Source organism: Drosophila rhopaloa, unplaced genomic scaffold (assembly GCF_018152115.1).
Source record: "Drosophila rhopaloa isolate 14029-0021.01 unplaced genomic scaffold, ASM1815211v1 contig_167, whole genome shotgun sequence".
NCBI lineage: Eukaryota > Metazoa > Arthropoda > Insecta > Diptera > Drosophilidae > Drosophila > Drosophila rhopaloa.
Window position 1 is genome coordinate 5,060,282 of NW_025335047.1, and position 20,984 is coordinate 5,081,265.

General features: G+C 37.9%; 2 protein-coding genes and 4 non-coding genes across 6 annotated transcripts; 1 reads left to right on the plus strand and 5 right to left on the minus strand.

The window, feature by feature from the left end:
- Positions 1-93: 93 nt before the first annotated feature.
- Positions 94-1,208, minus strand: LOC108037256 (pre-mRNA-splicing factor ISY1 homolog). The gene is made up of 4 exons (XM_017113787.2): positions 1,179-1,208; positions 1,095-1,117; positions 871-1,031; positions 94-815 (listed from the first exon to the last, which is right to left on the minus strand). Exons 1-4 carry the CDS (start codon positions 1,179-1,181, stop codon positions 181-183), a joined length of 822 nt encoding a protein of 273 aa, XP_016969276.1. The 5' UTR covers positions 1,182-1,208; the 3' UTR covers positions 94-180.
- Positions 1,209-2,032: 824 nt separating this feature from the next.
- LOC108037257 (ADP-ribosylation factor-like protein 8) lies at positions 2,033-5,479 on the plus strand. Its single transcript, XM_017113788.2, has 4 exons — positions 2,033-2,284; positions 3,845-3,999; positions 4,065-4,226; positions 4,294-5,479. The coding sequence occupies exons 1-4, from the start codon at positions 2,162-2,164 to the stop codon at positions 4,412-4,414; spliced, it is 561 nt and encodes a 186-aa protein (XP_016969277.1). The 5' UTR covers positions 2,033-2,161; the 3' UTR covers positions 4,415-5,479.
- A 12,521-nt stretch (positions 5,480-18,000) lies between these two features.
- Trnan-guu lies at positions 18,001-18,074 on the minus strand. Its single transcript has one exon. It is a non-coding gene; the product is annotated as a tRNA-Asn (tRNA).
- A 373-nt stretch (positions 18,075-18,447) lies between these two features.
- Trnar-acg lies at positions 18,448-18,520 on the minus strand. The gene has a single exon. It is a non-coding gene; the product is annotated as a tRNA-Arg (tRNA).
- Positions 18,521-18,717: 197 nt separating this feature from the next.
- On the minus strand, positions 18,718-18,790 carry Trnar-acg. The gene has a single exon. It is a non-coding gene; the product is annotated as a tRNA-Arg (tRNA).
- Positions 18,791-19,158: 368 nt separating this feature from the next.
- On the minus strand, positions 19,159-19,231 carry Trnar-acg. Its single transcript has one exon. It is a non-coding gene; the product is annotated as a tRNA-Arg (tRNA).
- Positions 19,232-20,984: the final 1,753 nt, after the last annotated feature.

Genomic DNA, 20,984 nt, shown 5'->3' on the forward strand with positions numbered 1-20,984 from the left:
AAATAAATCCCTTTTTGAAAAAGGAAAAATGGTTGTATAACACACTTTGTGTTTTGCTAGAAGCAAATACAATTCTATTTTGGGGTTCTTGTATTAACAATAAGGTAGTTTAATTTCCCAAAGATAAAAATTAGTCAAATCTTGAAAAATCACACTAAAAAATTAGAATGTTTATTGAGTTCAGTTGGCGCCACCGGCATATTTCTCCAGAAGTTCCTGTTTCCGCTTGCGCAACAGCGCTTCCTGCACGTCCTGTTGCGTGGGCACAGGCACATGGGCAGTGAATTTTGGGGCCAGCAGACCGTGCGGATCCTCCACCGCAGCTCGGGCCTTGGCATCCTCGATGGCTTCGCGAGCGGGTCCCGAAAGGGGATATATTTCGTCCTCCTCCTCTTCGTCATCGATTATGCGACCATCTCTGGCCATTTTGTCGCGCCATTCTTGCACTGCCTTCTGGATGGCTGCTCGTTCGATTCGCTCCTCCAGAGGAATCAGAACACCATCTTCGTCATCCCGATAGCCGTAGTACTCTGCATCGATATCCTTCATCAGTTCGGCGCGTGATTTCCTGGGCGGCGGTGGAGGATCCTGTTCGAAGAGCTCTCGAACACCTGGCAAATCTTTGGCGGCTCCAAAGTATTTATAACCTCGATTGCCGGGAACTTCGCGACCCTCCGCATCGAACATTTTGGGACCATAACGTCTATAATGAGGGCCTCCCAACGAAGATATCTGATTTTCCCAATGGCGTTTTTCACGCAGCAACTTGTTGATTTCATCGTTGAGATCGCGGATGCGGAATTCACCCAAGCCAGCTGTAAATAGTGGGTGTAAGTACATCTTATACGGAATTCTAACTCTAACAAGTACCATTTTGTATCTGGGCCACCTTCTTGGATATCTCTCGTATAATCTCCAGGCGGAACTTTTCGCAACGGGGCAAATCGTGGCATTCGGAGGCCAAATAAGGCCGGCGTTCCTTTTCGCCGGATTCCACTTCTTTGGCGGCCCGCCAACGTGCCAAAGTTGTCCTATACAAAACAAACCAATAAATATACAAATTCTTTTGATTTTCGCATTCCTGGGTTACTTACATTGCCTTTTCTGCATTGCGCGCCTGAAATAACACATTTATTATACATTTTAGTCGCAATTTAATTAAAATTTCGCAGACTTACCATTTTGTTTACTATCTTCTTCTTCCAAAAATGTCAATCACCACGAGGCTAACAGTTTCGATGCCACATTTATCGATAGGCAATACAGTAGGGATAATATAGTGATGATATTGTGGTAAAGTAAACTATTAATAATTTTTAAAAGAGTACAGAAAAGAATGGAATTTTAATTTTTTCGCTACTATGGGATTTCATTCTTTTCTCAAATATTTTAAAAATTATATATAGTTTATTTTATTAAACTATTTTATTTTAATTATATTATTTTATATTATATTATATTAAACTATTTAATTTTTAAAATACTTACATTAAATTATTAATGTACATTCTCTTGATCATAAAGCCTTAGTAAGAGTTTTAGTTCAATAAATTGAAATCAAGATAATCCGATACAAGCTTTTCTTTAACAAAAAGATTTCGAGAAAAGTTTTAGATCTTTGATATGTAATTTATGGTAACTCACAATGAAATTGTTATACATCCTATTTTAAATGTTTAAGAACAATGTTTTTAATGATATGTATATACTTAAAGTTACTTGTTTTAATACAAGGGAACTTTTTTAAACGAATTGTCAATTATCATATATATTAGTTTCATTTGAGGTTCGTTTCAATTTTGTAAAAAAATTTAGTAGCATGAAATCTGTAAAGGTTTATAATTTTGAGCCATCATTTTTACAATATAAGCTTTACATAATTTAAAAGTACGTTTCCAATAAATAGGCGAAAATTTAATTTATAATTTAATAATTTATTACAAATATTTCAGTAAGAGCTTTAGCCATTCACCATGAACTGCCGTACTTTCAGTGCTGCACAACCTCCCCCAGTCAAGCAATGTTGGTATTTCGGCAATCCCTCGCACTTGGTCACACTGACCTGACCAGTTGTTTTTTCACGCCAACGCCATTTACGCTCTTTGGAAACCTTTTTTCGCGAATCCAACCAGATCCCGGATAAAAACACACCTGCCCCAGGATGTTGGCCCTAATCAACAGGATCCTCGAGTGGTTCAAGAGCATCTTCTGGAAAGAGGAGATGGAACTGACGCTGGTGGGGCTGCAATTCTCCGGGAAGACGACGTTCGTCAATGTTATTGCAGTGAGTATTTCGCAGTGGGTGTATGTGTGCGAATTTGCCAGTGTATGGGTGAGAGGGTGGTTTTTTTTTTTTGGGTGGGCGGGGGTTTGGTGTGGAGAAAGCCGGGGGATCAGCTATGACTAAATGTCAGTTAAAGAACAAAACAAACCCCCAGTCACAAAGGAATTACCTTCCCCAATTTCCCTTTGTTTATTTCTTATCTGTCCATGCTCCCCCGTTTTCTCTCACTGCATCAATAATTAACGCTATGCTAACCGTTTTATTCTAGTGGTAAAGTTTACCGTTCCTGCCGTCTGTAATCAATAAACCAATATACATATACGCATGTTCTCCGCACAAATGACGCCATTATCATTGACCCCGCCCCCTTTTGCGCCTCCCCATACCGCCTCCATATTTTGTCACATATTTCTGCGCGCTGATAACGACGCGATCTGAAGTTTCCATCTCAGAAATCCTAGGCAAACAGTATTATTTCCCGGGGGTTTCGGAGGTGGAGTTACTGCCTTTGTGACCGCCTGACTTATGAGTCATGTGAAATGAAATGTACCCGCATCCACTTGAATTAACCGTGGAAATTTGTTTGCTCAAGTGCTCCTAAAACGGAAAATTTCACCCGCTTATCACTGTTATTAGACTCCGTGTAATCTACTGTTTACTCAGATTCATTCAGTAGTGTAATGTCGCGGTTCTGATTGCAAACTAAATTGAGGTTGACAGACAAGTATATAATCTACTAAATATGAATTTATGCACTAACTAATTCTTAAGAAGTTTATACCAATTTATATACTTACCAATATCATATTTTATTCAATTTCACCGGGAATATATGTGCAACAGTCTTATCACATTGCAGCTATAATAGTCAGCTGCTTGTCCACATTCATTCGATACATCATGATTTGTCATACTTACTGTTTTGATTTCAAACCATATCAAAATAAAACCACAAAACATTCATGTTCCCTTAATGAATCCTTGTTAGCTTGTCATGCGTAGATATAAAAATGAGTTGAAATAACATTTCATAGTTATTTGTTTATATACGGGTTTAACGGGATATAACCACTAATATTTTAGAATTATACTAACAAGATTATTTGTAATTTAGATTTTGTCCTAGCCTTAGGGTCTATTTTTTTTACATAACCTTCATTGAATGAATGGAGCCGGGTTGCAATCCATAAAAACATCTATATCAGTTTTGTAATTCTTTTTAAAAGGTCAAGAATTATTACATTCGTTGCACTTAATTTTATAATGCTTAAAACACTTTCGTATTCTTATTCGATGTTGACTTTCGTATTCTTATTCGATGTTGACTATGCTTTAAATACCACTAAATTTGATGAAATCTGCCTGAGGAAAAAAATGTATTTTTACACAAATTTGACATACATTTCTGTTCTTTTTCAGTTGCATACTTTTGGGCTTTATTCTCTCAGAATGAAGTTGCACTAAAGTATTTGAAATTTTCCAGTAGTTTTACAAAATAAAATACGTCTTGAAAAAAATAAAAGTATTTATGTCTTATTAATCTTTTTTCGTTTATTTCAGTCCGGCCAATTCGCTGAGGACATGATACCCACAGTTGGCTTCAACATGCGAAAGATCACCCGGGGCAATGTGACGATCAAGGTGTGGGATATTGGTGGCCAGCCCCGATTCCGATCTATGTGGGAGCGCTATTGTCGCGGCGTTAATGCCATTGTGTAAGTAATAATACAAGTTAAGGAACAACGAAAACCAATTAACACCTTAATGTTTTAATCAATAGCTATATGGTGGATGCAGCCGATCTGGACAAATTGGAGGCCTCGAGGAACGAGCTGCACTCACTATTGGACAAACCGCAACTGGCTGGCATTCCAGTGCTCGTGTTGGGCAACAAACGTGATCTTCCAGGCGCTCTCGATGAAACCGGGCTCATCGATCGCATGTGAGTATCTAACATATAGAAAATCCGTTTTAACGATTAATAACTAATGACCGACATTTATTTTCAGGAATTTATCGAGCATACAGGACCGAGAAATCTGCTGCTATAGTATTTCCTGCAAGGAGAAGGACAACATTGACATAACGCTGCAGTGGTTAATTCAACATTCGAAAAGCCAAAGTCGTTAGATAACGAACACCCCCACACACGCCCTCTACCCTCAACACTCACACACTTAGGCACTATATCTCACACAGAACAACTATATATACATATACACTAATAATAATTTGCAGAGTGATGAACAATGAGCAAAGCCAGCAGTAAGCCAACTATTTGGGGTACAAGATTTAAAAAACAAAACTAAAACACAGAGATTAATAACTATGCCTTGAAAAATCTGTTTGTATGGTATGTCTGCATGTATGTTGTATGTGATTTCGCAGTGCAGGGTTCGGGTGCTCGACTGTCTCGAATTTGTAGATTCACAAAGGGAAGATGCTTAAATGAATTCTGTGTAAGTTGTAAGTTTTGTTAGTTAATCTATATGCCAACACACACACACAAAAATACACACAACCGAAACACACGACACACTCGTGTGTACTTAGTATTTCATTCTGGCTTGATCGACCAATTATCCCCTTTATATGTATGTCGCCTCTACAAATATCGTTGCCCGTCTTCACGTTTAGTTAGTCTTATGTTTAGTGTTTATTGGTGTGATTATATAAATATTATTTTAATAATTTTTGTATACAATATATAATTTACATTTCGCTTATATGCTTCAATGCAGAATATTTATTTATAACTGGAATTTTTGCTTAGCGAAAACTGAAAAAAACGAATGCAACGGGAAATAATAAACTATGAAGACGTTTTAAACTATAAATATATATAATCTATATGAATGTAAAATCAATTAAGCCAGCGCAAGCCATAGTTAATGAAATTCCATGATTGATTGTAAAATACGCAAAAAAAAACAAATTGTTGAGTTTTTCTAGCTGCAGCCAAAAAAACCAAAAACATAGAACCCCAATTGAGATCCTTAAGCCTTGTCACGCTTTTCCTATACTCATTAACATTCACCTAGTTAATTATGATAATTTATATGAAACAGCAATGCAAATTATAAACTACAATAACCAAAATCGAAAACTGAAAACGAGCAAGGCATACAAACAACAGCGAGAAAACGAAACAAAAATGAAAAACCAATAAAGACAAATTATAAAAACATTACAAAAGCCCAAGTGACTCTCATAAATTACGATCAACTGAGATTGCAGCGATCGCGAGCATCAAATATTCCAAACACTTGTTCAAATGTAATTTATAGAGGCAAGCCGACCAGCATTAGATGGCCACCCAAATGCAGACGTAGCAGGTTAACAATTGATAAATGCAGACAGGCCCATGGACGCATAAATATCGGGAAACGAGGAGGAGCCGGTGAGCCGTGGCCCTTGGCTAATTAGGAATTCTGTGTGCAGAATCAAGGCATTTGCTACCGGAGGATAGCGTTCGAGGGGCCGGGGGTACTATCTTCCAGGAATACGTGTCAAGCACGAGCCGTGTGAGTGAGTCATGATCAAATATTCTCATGTCCCAAGTCCGGGAGCTTCCTGCTTCCTTTGGAAATCCGAATTCGAATCCGCTGCAATCCCAATGCCCCACACTGTGCGCGCGTTCGTTGCCTGAGTCTTTCGTTTTCTGTCCGCTCGCCTCATATTTCAAATTGCGTTAATTACACTTTTAAATGCGGGGTATTAACAGTGCCTGCGATAAGCATCTCTCTTCGCGGCCATTTGCCACAAGCCAAACATTCGGCCATAACTCGAGGCGAATCTCCGAAAAAAAAAATACGGCTAACGACGTGCTCGTAAATTTTCATACCAAAACTATAAACAAACATAAACAAGCCGAAAACATTTACGAACATTACGCATATGCCCTCTGCTTAGATGTCGAATAAAATCGTAAAGGCAAGTGGACAGTGCGGTTCATAGCTGTAAAAGAAACACCTCGAATAAACTTAAGTCAAGAAATCAAACAGATTAATTAACTGATTTGTTGACTGGTCTTTCACTTGCAATGATTTTATCTGATCTAAAATTGTCAACGATAGCAAATCGAATTGATTTTTCCTTATGGTAATTAATCATTATTTTTAATACGTATTGACTGCTGAATTAATTGGATAAGTAGTTGAACTCGTTTGAATAAATTTGTTGCAGTGAAATCATATCTTTTAAACTCTTTCCTTCTTTAACTTCATGACCCCCACTGTGTTTTCTGTGTAAAATAAAAGTGATATTCTGTCACAAAGGCAGACGGTGCTTAGTTCTTTCTGCTTAATTTTCAGCGATTTGTGCGACTTGTGCTGATTATATAATGACATATAAAACATGCCCAAACAACATTTAAATTTGCTGTAGCTGTTTTTTATATTTTCGCAGACCTCATCGAGCCAGATCCATTCATTTGTATTCGCCACAGTTGCCATCATCGTGACTCCTTTGATGAAAAGCCGTCAACAAATGCAAAAAAAATAAAACGAAAATAAAAAAATAAAAAATGGAGAACAGAATGAGCAAATCAAATTAACAAAAAACTAGGCGGGGTGTTGTACATAAATTTACGCAGAAATACTTATGTTATATTTTTCAATATAATTTATTAATTTGTGAGTTTTAATCTCTTGGGTTTTCTGAGAAGATTTGAGATTTGCTTTGTAAGATGAAATGATAGGTTTTTAATAGAAGAAGGGTTCTGAAAAAGAATGCTTCTCATCACAAAAATTGTTACTGTTTGTAGGTTTAATTCCCATTCAAATATATATCGGTCGTATTTTCAATTAGATTTTCAATATATATCCTGGGGTTTGTGTTTATCAATATAAATATGTTTATAACTGTACGTTCTCACAATAGAATTCCCACAGTTTTAAAAGATTCAAATGTCTTTTATTTTATTTTAAATGTTAAAAATTCACCAAAGCTTAACATTTGTACAAACAAAGAACTACACCCAACAGCGTCGAACAAAGTCAAGTCAGCCTTATATTTTTCTTAACCTTTCCCCCTCCCGCCTTTTCTAACCAAATTGTTCTTAAATATATTTTAATTGAAGGCCCCCACAATGGTTTCTGCACGAGGCCACCAAAAGTGTGTCTGGCCCGAACATGCTGTGCCACCTGAAAAGTTCCTGGAACTCTGGCAAGCGAACCCCTGCCCAGAAACAATAACCCGGAGCTGGCATAAAGTTCAGGCCTTAACAAGATGGAACAAAAGGCTGTCTGGCTGGCTGGTTGGCTGGCTGGATGCTCTACCGCGTACTCGCCAGACTCGTGGGCAACAGTTTTCATGTTTGTCGCTTATTTTGCTTTATTTTCCTGCAGTCTGTCAGTAGCAGGATGCCCGAGATTCAAAAGGGGAAGAGGAAAGAGGGCCAAGACGCGACGACAACTTGGCTGACAACAGGGCGAATGCAAATAAGTCTCCTCGTTGGCTCATTTCTGTTGAATTTGCTAAACTCCCGACGACTGCTGATTTCCACCTCTGCCTTCTTGATTTATCTGGCATTTTATTGGCCAGCGCCATTTGCTTTCGAAGGCCTAGACCATAATTTACGCATCTTCCTGCGATGGTTTCTGTTCTGTTTTGTTTTTTTTTTTTTTGTTGCCATTTTTCTGGCCCGGCCTAATAAAGTTCTCTCAGGTGTGAACAGGCCACTCCACCACTTGCATACGAGGCAGCTTAATTGATGACAACATCTTGGAATTTTCGTTGGTATTCCAACTCGGAGTTGTCGCCAGTCTTGGCTTTGCCTTTTTGCTTTTGGGGGCCCAGCTGTTAAGGCCATCGTCGTTTGGCTGGCCAACTGAAATCAGTTAAATAATGAAACATTTGCACGATACTGGCGAATCGAATCGGCCGAATCGGAATCGTATCGCGAGCCAACTCAAGCCCAAGGATAGGGAACACAGGAAAACAGCTCTGGCTAAAACTAAAAGCCAGCACAACTCGGCAGCTAAAGCAGCCTCAACAATCAGCACAATCCGCAGTTGTATGGTGCTACATATCGTACAAGATTTCCGGGAATTGAAAACTGCTAAAAATCGTGTTTGATTTTATACGTTGTTGCTGTTGCTGTCCGCTCCTTATGCATGCAATTTCGAGGGGAGACTTCGGGATCGGAGAAAGGAGGGACCTGCAGCATCTACGATACGCGTCGTGGTTCAACATGCAATCGCAACAAACGAAAGCAGCTTGTTAACTAATTAAAACCAAAATATATGCAAATCAAAGGCCCCAAAAAGAACCCAAAAGGAGTCCTCCTCGCGTTCTCGTCCTCTGCCTTCTTGTTTTCTCTGGATTAGCTACTGTTTTGGAGTTTGGATTTCGGATTTCGAAGTTGGACTTCTTTTCTCCCTCGTCGCCTTTTTGTCAACGATCTTTTTTTCGGGGGCAATTAAGCGGGCCAACGAAGAGTCGTCGTCGCTGCCATAATGCTGCAAAATCGAGAACTAAATAGCACAAAGAGCATTGTGCAAAAATTAATTGCAACATTTTGAGCAGGGACCACCGCCACCGCACCGCCCCCCTCACCATCCGCACATCCTGCTCCAAATGCAATCAATTCAGTATGGATTTCTGGCGAAGCAATCGATGCGGATTTACGAGTCGCCTGCATTTTGCCTTTCCGAGCCAGCCATTTGGCCCATTGTCGAGTGTCCCCCAGAGGGCTCGAAGATGATCCTGCACTGAGAGAAACCAATCTCTGGATTCAGACATCAATTCATAAAAAAAGTGACAAGAAAGGTACTTATTCCTATCTCAAATATGGCTCTAAAGCATTTTAAATTAAATATTTAGAGATACTATATTTTAAATTTAAGGGTTGGTTGATACAATATTTTTGTTGGTCTTTAAATTAAATTAAATAATTATTAGTTGCGGATACTCAAATAAAACAAAATCTTTCTGCATCACAGAGTTTTTAATGAGTTTAATTTCCTACGTATATGTTTTCTTTTGAATGTAAAGGTTAATTTCAAAGATAAATGGATTCTGGTATTGGGTTGCAATTTAGTTTTAAATGATTTATGATCTATCTATTTTGATAAAGGGCTATAACTATATAATCTGATTTTGTTTTCAGTGCATGATATAGTGGTGGGTGAGCAGCTCCATCCGCCGTCGTGGTCTTGTGTATTCTGCTTAGGTGCGGACATATGTAAAACAAGCCATGAAACAACCGGCTGGGAGCAGGACTCTCCGCATTCGCATTCCCATTCGGATTGAGATTCAGTTTCGGAAGTGAAATTTATTTTGCATACGACCATTCGCCCCACCGAGGAGCCATTGTCTTTTGTTTTGGGCCCAATCTGAGGACGGAGGAATGGAGCACTCTGTGGGGTCAGCCGGCAAGTGCTCCTGGGAAACTTTTCGCTCGGCGCATATATCAGGAATGGGCCAAGGAGTTGGGCCAAGGAGCAGCCGGCCGTTCGATTGTCACTGGGAAATTATCCAATTTTGTGGTTTGCATTCAAATTGAGCACCGGCGGCTGTCAATTTACCAAAGGGCCCACGGCAAATCAGGGGCGAAAGGAAGAGGACTCGGACGAGTAGCTGTCATGTTGATGAATGCAATTGGCAATTGCCCCCGGAGCGCTGGTGGTCCCAGTTCGTTTCGTTTCGTTTCGGTTCGGTTCGGTTCGGACTTGGTTTAAACTCAGCTCGGGGTTCAGCCGCCCGAAATCATAATCGCGATCTCTCGGCGATCCCGATTTCGAACCCTTTTATTGCCTGCTTCCGGATATCCAAGCCAAGACCATAAAATGCATGGCCAACGCCGTTTATTAATTGCATCAAGATCAACTCGCCAAACGCCGCCAGCTTTAAAACCAGCAAACAAAAAAAAAAGATAAAAACGAAAACATTAACAATAACTAAAACGAAACAAAATTGTGATAAGAAATTTCACTAATGAGTATTTACCTTTTCAGAATGGTTGCGGCTTTGGCCACGGCTTATTTGGGGTAGGGCTATAACTTATAAGCGCACGTTAACGTTAACGGGGCGTATGCTTAATGCTAGATTAGTATCGCGAATTTCATGTGCGCTGAACTTAACGGCTGATCGCTCAAAAAATTAATCAAGCTGCTTTAGGCTACTTTAATGTTTTCAGCATTTTACATTCTCCGCACTCTAACAACTAAGGGGTATTAGCAAATGATTAAGGAGCCAAACACTTTTAGCCATTTAAGTAATGGTCTTAAAATTTACTAAATTAATTTTAACAAACGGGCTTTTGTGTTATTTATATTTTTAGGGAATATGTAATAAGATAAAATTCATAGTCGGGTATATATTTTCTTACAAAGCTATATAGTTTATTAGAATTTTAATTTATTCCTGATGTTACAATTTATTTGCTATTGTTTTAATGAATTTAGTAAAATGTGTTTAAAATATTTTTAAAATATTGGACTTTTTTCTAGACCCTCAACTAAATAAATCTATTTGATTCCCAATTTCATTTTAAATATATCTTTCACTTAACCAAGAAAAGTTTAATGGTTGTTATGCTGTGGTAAGTTTATTGAATGGTTATTAAATACAAATTAAAGGAATAAAATCTCTTTTTTAGCAATATTTTCAATATAAAAAACAAATACAGAATATAGAAATTAGCTAAAAAGTAAAGAACGCTTTCTTTTATCAAAGGCAAAGAGCAACCAGTTTTCGATGTCTAGAGATTATCTTTGACTTGTTTCAAAATGTTGTTAATATTTTCACATACTTTGGTGGGATTTCCTTTCCCTTTGCTGGCTGGCGGTTAACAAATTGCTTTCGTTATCGCCGATTTCGATGCAGAGCGAGTTGAATGCACTCCCTGGCTCGATTCGAGTGAACTCCGGCTCTTCGATTGGAATTGCTGGGAGACTCCTTGGCCGGGACTCACTCACGTACGAGGAGCGATCGGGCCAAGTCATTTGTTACATTATAAAATATAATAAATTTCAGCTAGCAGGCGAGCGGAGAAGCAGCTAGATAAATAATGCATTTGCCAATAAATATCCTGCTGCCGCCTGATTGACGCCTGACGTTTGTCATGGGCCGGCAATTTGCATTGGGTTCATTGGAAAATGTCAACTTTAATTGAATTTGCACTGACGAAAGGCCCCGATTTATGTCTCCCCGTCGTTTCGTAATAAACATGTCAGGCGAAGTTTTCGATCTCTGCCCGCTACTCGCGGCCACAGATTCAGATTCAGTATTTGACTTTGGGCCAACTAATTTGAGCGCTAGCTGGGAACAGTTTTTTTTTCCCCCAAACAGGATGGACCAGAAACCTGCTTGGAGTGGAGGCTGCGGAGGCTGCTCCTCTGGTGCAACTGGAATCCGGAATCGCCTGCCCCTTGCACCAATCCCAGTCGCTAGCTTAATGCCATAATTTATGCGCACAACTCGCTTTCGGTGCCGCAACTCTGGCTCCGCCTTTTGGCCAATCAGCGGCCGAGTTTCTGGCCATGTCTAGGGCTGGCTCAAGACATCCGCACGGCTGCGGAGCATCCGCAATATGCGATCGGACCTATTCCTGAATTATGGAAATTTGAATCGATTGTGTTTAACAAAAATACCATATCAAGAAATGGGAGAGTAAAATGCGTTAGCAGAAGAAATCAAGATTGTGATCTTTAGCACTTTTTGTTTATTGTATATATTTGTTTATTAAGATAACTTCTTGATAATCAATATTTTAAGTATTATAACTTTTTTTCTATTCAATACATTTTTTATAAATGCTTACTTTTCTTAATTGCATTATTTGGTAACGTAACTTAAGGCCAACTAACATTATAGTCATCTGTAAGTCGTTCTATAAATTTCCCTTAATTATACCCGTTACTCGTAGAGTAAAAGGGTATATTGTATTCGTGCAAAAGTATGTAACAGCTAGAAGGAAGCGTTTGACCCTATAAAGTTATATATTCTTTATCAGGGTCACTAGCCGAGTCGATATAGCTAATGTTCCGTCTTTCCATTTGTCCGTCTGTCCGTCTAGTACGTTGTAAAAGTCTGTCTGTCTGTCTGTCCGTATGAACGCTGAGATCTCGGAAACTATAAAAGTTAGAAGATTGGCATTTTGCATGCAGATTCTAGGAGTTCCTACGCGGCAAGTTTGTTTCAAAAGGTGCCACGCCCCCTTTAACCCACAATCGCTTATATACGATTTTAAAAATTTAAATATTTCGGAAAAGTAAAAATGCAGTTTTATTGTGTTTATCAATACCTATCGAAATGTAGAAGAAATTTTTCAAATCGGACCATTCGTTAAAAAGTTATGCGTGATCAAAGTTTCTATCTCTATCTCCATCTCCCTCGCACTCCCTTTACCTGAGTAACGGGTATCTGATAGTCGGGGCACCCGACTATAGCGTTCTCTCTTGTTGACTTTTCTGTTAAAGTAGATATAACCTAATGAGTATGTATTAATATTTTCTAGTAAGGAAAAAAAAATGTTAGAGGTCTTTTTTATTAAGCTGCTTTTTTTTTTCTTTTTTCTAATAAATAATATTATTTTTTATAAATTGCATTGTAAAACTAACTAAAACTAGCATTAGTAATCGCTGAAATGATTATTGATTATTCTTGATTATTGTGTATAAACTGCTGTTAATTTCAACTACAAGTCATTAATAAGAAATAAATGTCTTTTGTATTGTTGTTTTCAGTGAGTCTTTTCGACCTGTTTTCTAAATTTATTCTCCTATAAACACACAGTTAAAATCCTCATCGAATGCAGCTCCCCTCCGACAAGATGTTTGACCTCAGCGGAAACATGAATTACACATTTCTTTGGTGCTCGAAATTCGACTCACAGGGGATTGCACCTGCCTGGATATAACCTGTGGCCAGGATGAAGCAGTAAAAATGCAGCGCGTGCCGAGTGTTCCCCAAAACACTATTAACAAAAACCGCCAAAAACAGGAGACGCAGGAAGCATTAAACCCAGAAACCGAAAGTGCAAGGTGCAAGGCTCAAATGTGAGAATAGCCATGGGAATGGGAAACCATTCGGCATGGGTAATTGAATTAAACTCCGACATTGATCTACAATGGGCCTAAGCCGAAAGGCAAGCCCAAAATGCAAACCCCTCAACAAAGTAAAATCCAAAAAAAAGAACTCCAAAATAGGAGCTGAAAAATCCACAATCCTAGGCGGATTAATGAGTTTCTCGTTTTGCGCTTGAGTGACTGAAACCGCAACACATTCGAAATTCGAACAGAGATTTAATGCCCCAGTGGACATGTACACACACTTTTATTCCGGTGCAACCCAAAGTGGGATGAATTGATCTAATCTGATCTCGACTCAGCGATCTCGCTTTGTCAATTGCCAATTGATCTTTTGGGCAATTGATCCGCTTTCGATTTCATTTCTCCGGTTGGGTTCTATTTGTGTTTGCTTCCTTTTTTTTTGGGTGCGTGCTACATGAGATAGCAGCAAAAAAAAATATAACCAATAATAATAAACAGATGTGTGCTGCTCATCAATAAATTTAGCAAATATTGCACAATTATTCACAGCGATTGCCATCTAAATGTGGTTTTAATTGTTGGCATTAATTCGTGGACGATCGGCATGGAGATGAGTGTTTGCCATGCGATAACCACTTGACTTACATTACCAACATGCATGCCACTTAATTATGGCTTAAACCCGGTTTAGCCATAAACTACATTCGCAACGGGCAAAATTGATTCTTTGCGTTGTCAAACTTTATGGACGGACATAAAAAATCGAATCAAATCAAAGCAAATATTGGAGGCTAAGCCGCAGGAATCCTCAGAGCCAGGGCACGTGTAAATAAATTGCTTTCCGATGGGTTAGCACCAAGTCGAACCCTTCCACTTGACCTGACCGCTGGTCTTTATCAGTGACCAGGCCAGCAGCGAAAGGGTTGCGTCTAATCCCTGGCAATAAAATACAATTTTGTCCAGGCGCAGAATGCATAGCAAACACGGTAGGACTTCTATATATCAAACACCCAAATTTTGCAAGAAAAACTTTTGATATTTAACTCGCTATACATTAGAGGAAATATATATTAAGATTTTATTTAAATAATAACCATATTCAAGTTAAAAATTAATAAAGCTAATTAAATTACTTTGAAATGAGAATGTACACTTTATTATATTATTGTAGTTATTGTTCTCATAGCTTCGAAATTCTTTTAAAATTTTTACTTGCCGTTTTCAGTATTAAGTTTATAATGTGTCTGATTCCGTCATAAGAATCGTTGTCTATAATGGTGATTAATAGCCGTAGTCTTAAAAATGAACATTAATTGTCTGTTGTTATACCTATCTTATCTATACTTAACTACTCTGCTATAAAACTAATAAAATATAAAATTAGGAAATAAATGATGACGTTACCAAGCTGTTCAAATAAGACAAACACCAGTTAATGAAGCTTCACTGTATATCTTTCTCAGAGGATTGCGGAGGATATATATCTTTCCTTCTGCTACTGCTCCGCTTCTTGTTGTTGTTGTGTAAATAAGAATTGAACTGTGAAGAAGCGATGCGAATGACGTTTACTTTTTATGTTTGTTTATCGCTGAAACCGAAAGCTGGACACTCGCCTGGACAATCCACCCTGCCACCAGTCCACCCACACATCGCAGCCCATCAATTCGTAGGATTTTGTTGTATTTTTTGGATTTATGCTACTGGACTTTTGGCAATTGGATTTTTTTCTCAGCCATTCAGCTGTGTAATTGAGTTAGCCAAAAGATCAGAATACGGCCGGCAAAACTATAAACTTGAAAAACTATAAACCTGGCCTGGAGTTCTCCTATCCGAAGTACATTTAATGACGGCCATCGCGTGAGCCTTTGTGGAGGAGGAGGGGTTTTATAAGGCCAACTAAGGGGGGTACTCACTGCTTTTATGGCTTATTACCGGCCTAATTGAGGCCATTGTCATTCTGGGCTCTTTGCAGATCTTGCTGCAGCTCGCATGTCGCCTTTGGGTTCGGGTTCACTCGCCCACTTAATTGACATGTGCGCGGTGTGTGTTTGTTTGGCGAATGACAGCTTTTTGGGTGCTGAAACCCTGAAATGCTTGCTGAAATATGAAATATGAAATACTGAAATGCGCGAGTTGCACGTGAGGCGACAATTATGCAGTCCCATTGGCCTGCAACATGTTGCCAAGTGTTCCTGATGTTGCTGTTCTCTGTGGGAGAGATGCCTCGGCCGGGAATTACACGTATTTCAGATGGTAGGTGATTACGTAACATGCTAATACTTGTTATTAATACCTGATGGGGTTTGGTTTGCAAAGAAAAAGTTTTGCTCTAGAATATTTCGCCTTGAGCTAACAAGCCATCTATCTATGATCTAAATCACATTAATTCGAGAGAAAAGGACAACCTAAGAGAATGGTTATAATTAAATACTAAACAACTTATAATTTTAAAAGTCAACTAAACAATTGATGCGTTTTATTTTTTTTTTTTGAATAGAGCAAAACCTTTTAAAATTAAACAACAAAAACATAAAACTAAAAATATTGTCGCTTTAATATATTTAAGCTGCTAGTTTTTTAAGTTGTTATGGCAAAGTGTATTCCTTTCCCTAATTAAATATTTGATGTTCCAAACAAACTATTTGAATGCAAGCTGCTAAACAAATTTCTAATGTGGTTAAGGTCTTTTGGGCTGTTTTAAGGGGAATTTCATTGTATTTTATCCTTTCCTCTCCGTTAAATGTGACTATTGTAAATGGTTCTCCTAGTAACTTGACGCAAAGTGGCATAATTACATGTTTCGATGACAAATGTCAGGCCTGTAGCCACTGGCCGGGTCCCAAAATGGAACCTTCTTCATTAGGGATGCCTTTTTGGAGAGGGGAAGCCCCGAACCAAAGGAATGCTGCACGAATGCGCGCGATTAACTAGCCAAAGGAATGACCAAAAAACAAGAACTAAAAAAAAAGAACGCAGAAGGAAACGTTGCAGTCCCGGTTCCTACCACAATTGCATTTTTGGTTACATTTCGCTCACGTTTCGGCTGCAATTAAAAACGAACGAAAGGGAACCAAAAACCAAGAGGGGGCGGAAAAGAGGAGGGGGTGTGCCGCGCTTAGCCAACTATGAAGATTTAGATAAGCGTCTCATTTTCCTAGCAGCTTGCCCAGGGTCCAGTTCTCTGGCCAGTTCTCGTTTTTGGCCTCTCCACGTTTTCCATTTCATTTCATTTTCATTTCTGTGCGGCACAGGGGCGTGTTTCCTCACACACACACACCAAAAATTGTCGCCTGAAGTGGGTTCCATGGAGGGAGGGGTGGAAAAGGGAGGGTAGGTGGGTGCAGAGACCTTGAGTGTCCTACACTTGCATTTAAATTGCATGCAACTTTTGTAACTGTACTAGCCTGTCGTTGCATTTAACGCAGTATTTAAAAATATAGATTTGCAATTAGTTTAATTTATTTTAAACTGGGCGTTAAATTTAAAAACGTTTTGTTTTATGATAATGTTTTTCTATTAATTCCAATTCCAACAACACTGTGCCATCATAATATATAAAAAAACATTTGTATCATTACATCTATAAGTGAACAAAAAAGTCCACAATTTATGCATCACTAAAATAGTCTTTTACATGAAATTTAAATTACGGTTTATACCAAAAAGGTTTCACTGTACCTCTGAACTGCATTTTTTTTTTGGTAACTGCTATATTTACCGGGGTGTAACAATTGTACTCCCCTCCTTTTGCTTATGTGCGACCCAAATTCATTCGTAATAATGTAATTTTAAATGTTTGCTAGTGTGCCGCAGTGGCTCTCTTACAGTTTTTTAATTAAAGATCTGACTTTGGGGGTGAGAAAAAATTATAGAGATAAAATAGGGTGCCCCTAACAAATTGCCCGAACTGTGCACCGACCAATCAAAACTGATCCGCTTTCTTGGTCGTGGTCGTTTGTAATGATTGCAAACACAATCGGACCATGTAGATCTCGCCTGCCTGCGGTTCCCTCCCTTGGCAAAGAAAGAAAATGCTTTTCCATAGAATTTCCCTCGGTTGCCCTCAGATCATGACTCGCGGGGCCCGGCGGACTGCGAAAAACTGCATAGAATTTCAACCATAATCGCGGCGAGCGGCTAGGCTAACAAACCAGCAAACAAGGCGAAAACAACACAAGTAACAACAAACGGCACAAGCAAACAAAGAGCGGCAAAAGGTATCATCATAATCATAATGCGCATAAGCCGCCATCCAAAGTGGGCGGGGGAAAAGGGAATTCATTCCAGCGAATTCGCAATTCTGCGAAATCAAATTGCACAAATATTTCTCTTATGCAATGCACCAGGGGGATACAACTGGCTGGAGGTGGAGGGATCTGCAGTATAGCTAGCCAGAGAGATCCCCCAGCTGGAGCACTAACTAAGTAACTAAGCCCCAGACTCGCAGACTTGGCCTAAACCCGCTGCCATTGTTAGACGCAGATGCAGACGCAGACTCTAAGACACCGAAGCCTCAGATCTTCGGCATCAAGCACTTTGGGGTTTACACGTCGCAAAAGTTGCCGATTTCGAGTTGTCGAAAATGTGTCAAAAAAAGATCCATAATAATTTTTGATAAAATATTTAAGATCTAGAAAGAATAAAAGAGAACATTTTGTGCTGTAAAGCATTGAATAAAATGCTGTAAATGGAAAAAAATAAAATATAAAAAGTATAAATCGCCCCCGGGTGGACTCGAACCACCAACCTTTCGGTTAACAGCCGAACGCGCTAACCAATTGCGCCACGGAGGCGGTGATCATAGTGCGGCAGAACAACTTCTTGAAGACAAGGTAAGGCAGCCAGCGCATTCAAAATGCGGTCTACCTATAAATAATCCATTAGTGCGGTTAAGATAGGAATGGAATTTTACCACATAATAAATAATTACAGGTACATTTATTACGCCGTAAAATTCTATTCTTGTCTTTATATATATATAAAAGAAAATAAGAAAGGCAAAATACTGAAGAACTGAAACTTAAGTTCTTTCATTCCACTTATCAGCAACAAAATGTTGTGGTCAGAGGAGATTATTTGTTCTACACAGGAATATTTAACAAACTTTACTGTACAAAATTATATATTAGAATATATAAAATATTATGAAAAAAAGTTCATCTACTTCGATCCTGCCAGGAGTCGAACCTGGAATCTTCTGATCCGTAGTCAGACGCGTTATCCATTGCGCCACAGGACCGCTGAAACACCGCGATCCCAACACCTGTTGTTAATTATGAATGATAAACTAAGATAAATTAGCGAATTTTACAAAATTATAGAACTAAGTTAGAACACGGTATCCGAAAAAATTTAAGCAATTACTGAATTGGTTGGATATAAAATTAATAAGTATTCGGATTTAAGGTAAGGAGTAAAAGATTAATAAAATAGTTGCGATCCTGCCAGGAGTCGAACCTGGAATCTTCTGATCCGTAGTCAGACGCGTTATCCATTGCGCCACAGGACCCGTGAAATACCGCAAGAATAATAATTTTTTAATTTGACCATCTAACTTAAAATATATAATATAATTTATCACAGGCATTGTTTTTATAAATTAAAAAATCAAAATGAAATCTATAAATTTTTATCTTTGATCCTGCCAGGAGTGGAACCTGGAATCTTCTGATCCGTAGTCAGTTATCTATTGCTCCACAAGAACGGTAAAATATACAGATCAGATAATTTTTTACCATTTACAAAAGAACATTAATCTATTAAATTATTATTAAATGTAACTTTTGTGTTTAGTGGAACGAACAAAAATTATAGGCATTACTAATATAAAGAAGTATTCCAAAATAATATTTTGTTACAAAAAAGATAATTACAATTCGATCCTGCCAGGAGTCGAACCTGGAATCTTCTGATCCGTAGTCAGACGCGTTATCCATTGCGCCACAGGACCCATGAATTTATGCTTTCCAAATACCAACATGTAATTGAAAAACTAGTTTCTATAAATAGACCTCAAATATTCATGGATCTTTTGCTCGTCTTTCTTAGGCACTTTGCATCTCATTATGTTAATTGATAGACAGTTGAGAGATTGAATTTCGGTAATCGTATAAAACCGCTATTGATATTAGTTTGGAGCTCCGCTGAACAAACGTCATAAGTTATTTATTGAATTGTTTCCGTATTGGGGGCTAAATTAAGAGTTGATCTGGTTATTGAATGAAATCGTTTTAATTTTGGCATCGGTTTACACGATACGATGAAAAATTTAAATTATACCATTTTAAGTATAAAATGTAATATCTGTATTCAACATTTTCAATTTGACGTTGATCAAATTATTGACCCATTTTCATGTTAGTTTTTTCTAAGTTTCCAATGACTTGTAATAAGGTGACCTACAATTGAGCTTCCATGATTCTAATATTTAACTTTCAAATTTGACCCTTATTCTATAACTTTACCAAGACTCGTGGCTTGATTTTAAAAGCTGATTTTTTCATTTTAACGTTGATCAAATTTTTGACCCATTTTCTTGTTAGTTTTTTCCAAGTTTCTGACCCATATTTGCACTTCCAGAGTCTATAACTTTACCAAATTTAATCCGATTTCAAAGTGGCATACCTCTTACGACTCGTGGCTTGATTCTCTAAAAATCTGCATTCAAAATTTTCATTTTAACGTTGATAAAATTTTTGACCCATTTTCATGTTAGTTTTTTCCAAGTTTCCGATGACTTGTAATAAGGTGACCTACAATTGACCTTCCAGATTCTATAACTTTACCAAATTTAATCCGATTTTAAAGTGGCATACCTCATTCGACTAGTGGTTTGATTCTCTAAAAATCTGCATTCAAAATTTTCATTTTAACGTTGATAAAATTTTTGACCCATTTTCATGTTAGTTTTTTCCAAGTTTCCGATGACATGTAATAAGCTGACCCATAATTGCACTTCCAGAGTCTATAACTTTACCAAATTTAATCTGATTTCAAAGTGGCATACCTCTTACGACTCGTGCTTTGATTCTCTAAAAATCTGCATTCAAAATTTTCATTTTAACGTTGATCAAAATTTTGACCCATTTTCATGTTAGTTTTTACCAAGTTTCCGATGACTTGTAATAAGGTGACCTACAATTGAGCTTCCCGATTATATAACTTTACCAAATTTAATCCGATTTTAAAGTGGCATACCTCTTACGACTCGTGGTTTGATTCTCTAAAAATCTGCATTCAAAATTTTCATTTTAACGTTGATCAAAATTTTGACCCATTTTCATGTTAGTTTTTACCAAGTTTCCGATGACTTGTAATAAGGAGACCCATAATTGATCTTCCAGATTCTATAACTTTACCAAATTTAATCCGATTTCAAAGTGGCATACCTCTTACGACTCGTGGTTTGATTCTCTAAAATCTCATTAAAATTTTCTGCATTAAATTTTTTTAACGTTGATCAAAATTTTGACCCATTTTCATGTTAGTTTTTTCCAAGTTTCCGATATCTTGTAATAATATGACCTACAATTGAGCTTCCAGATTCTATAACTTTACCAAATTTAATCCGATTTTAAAGTGGCATACCTCTTACGACTCGTGGCTTGATTCTCTAAAAATCTGCATTCAAAATTTTAATTTTAACGTTGATCAAAATTTTGACCCATTTTCATGTTAGTTTTTTACAAGTTTCCGATATCTTG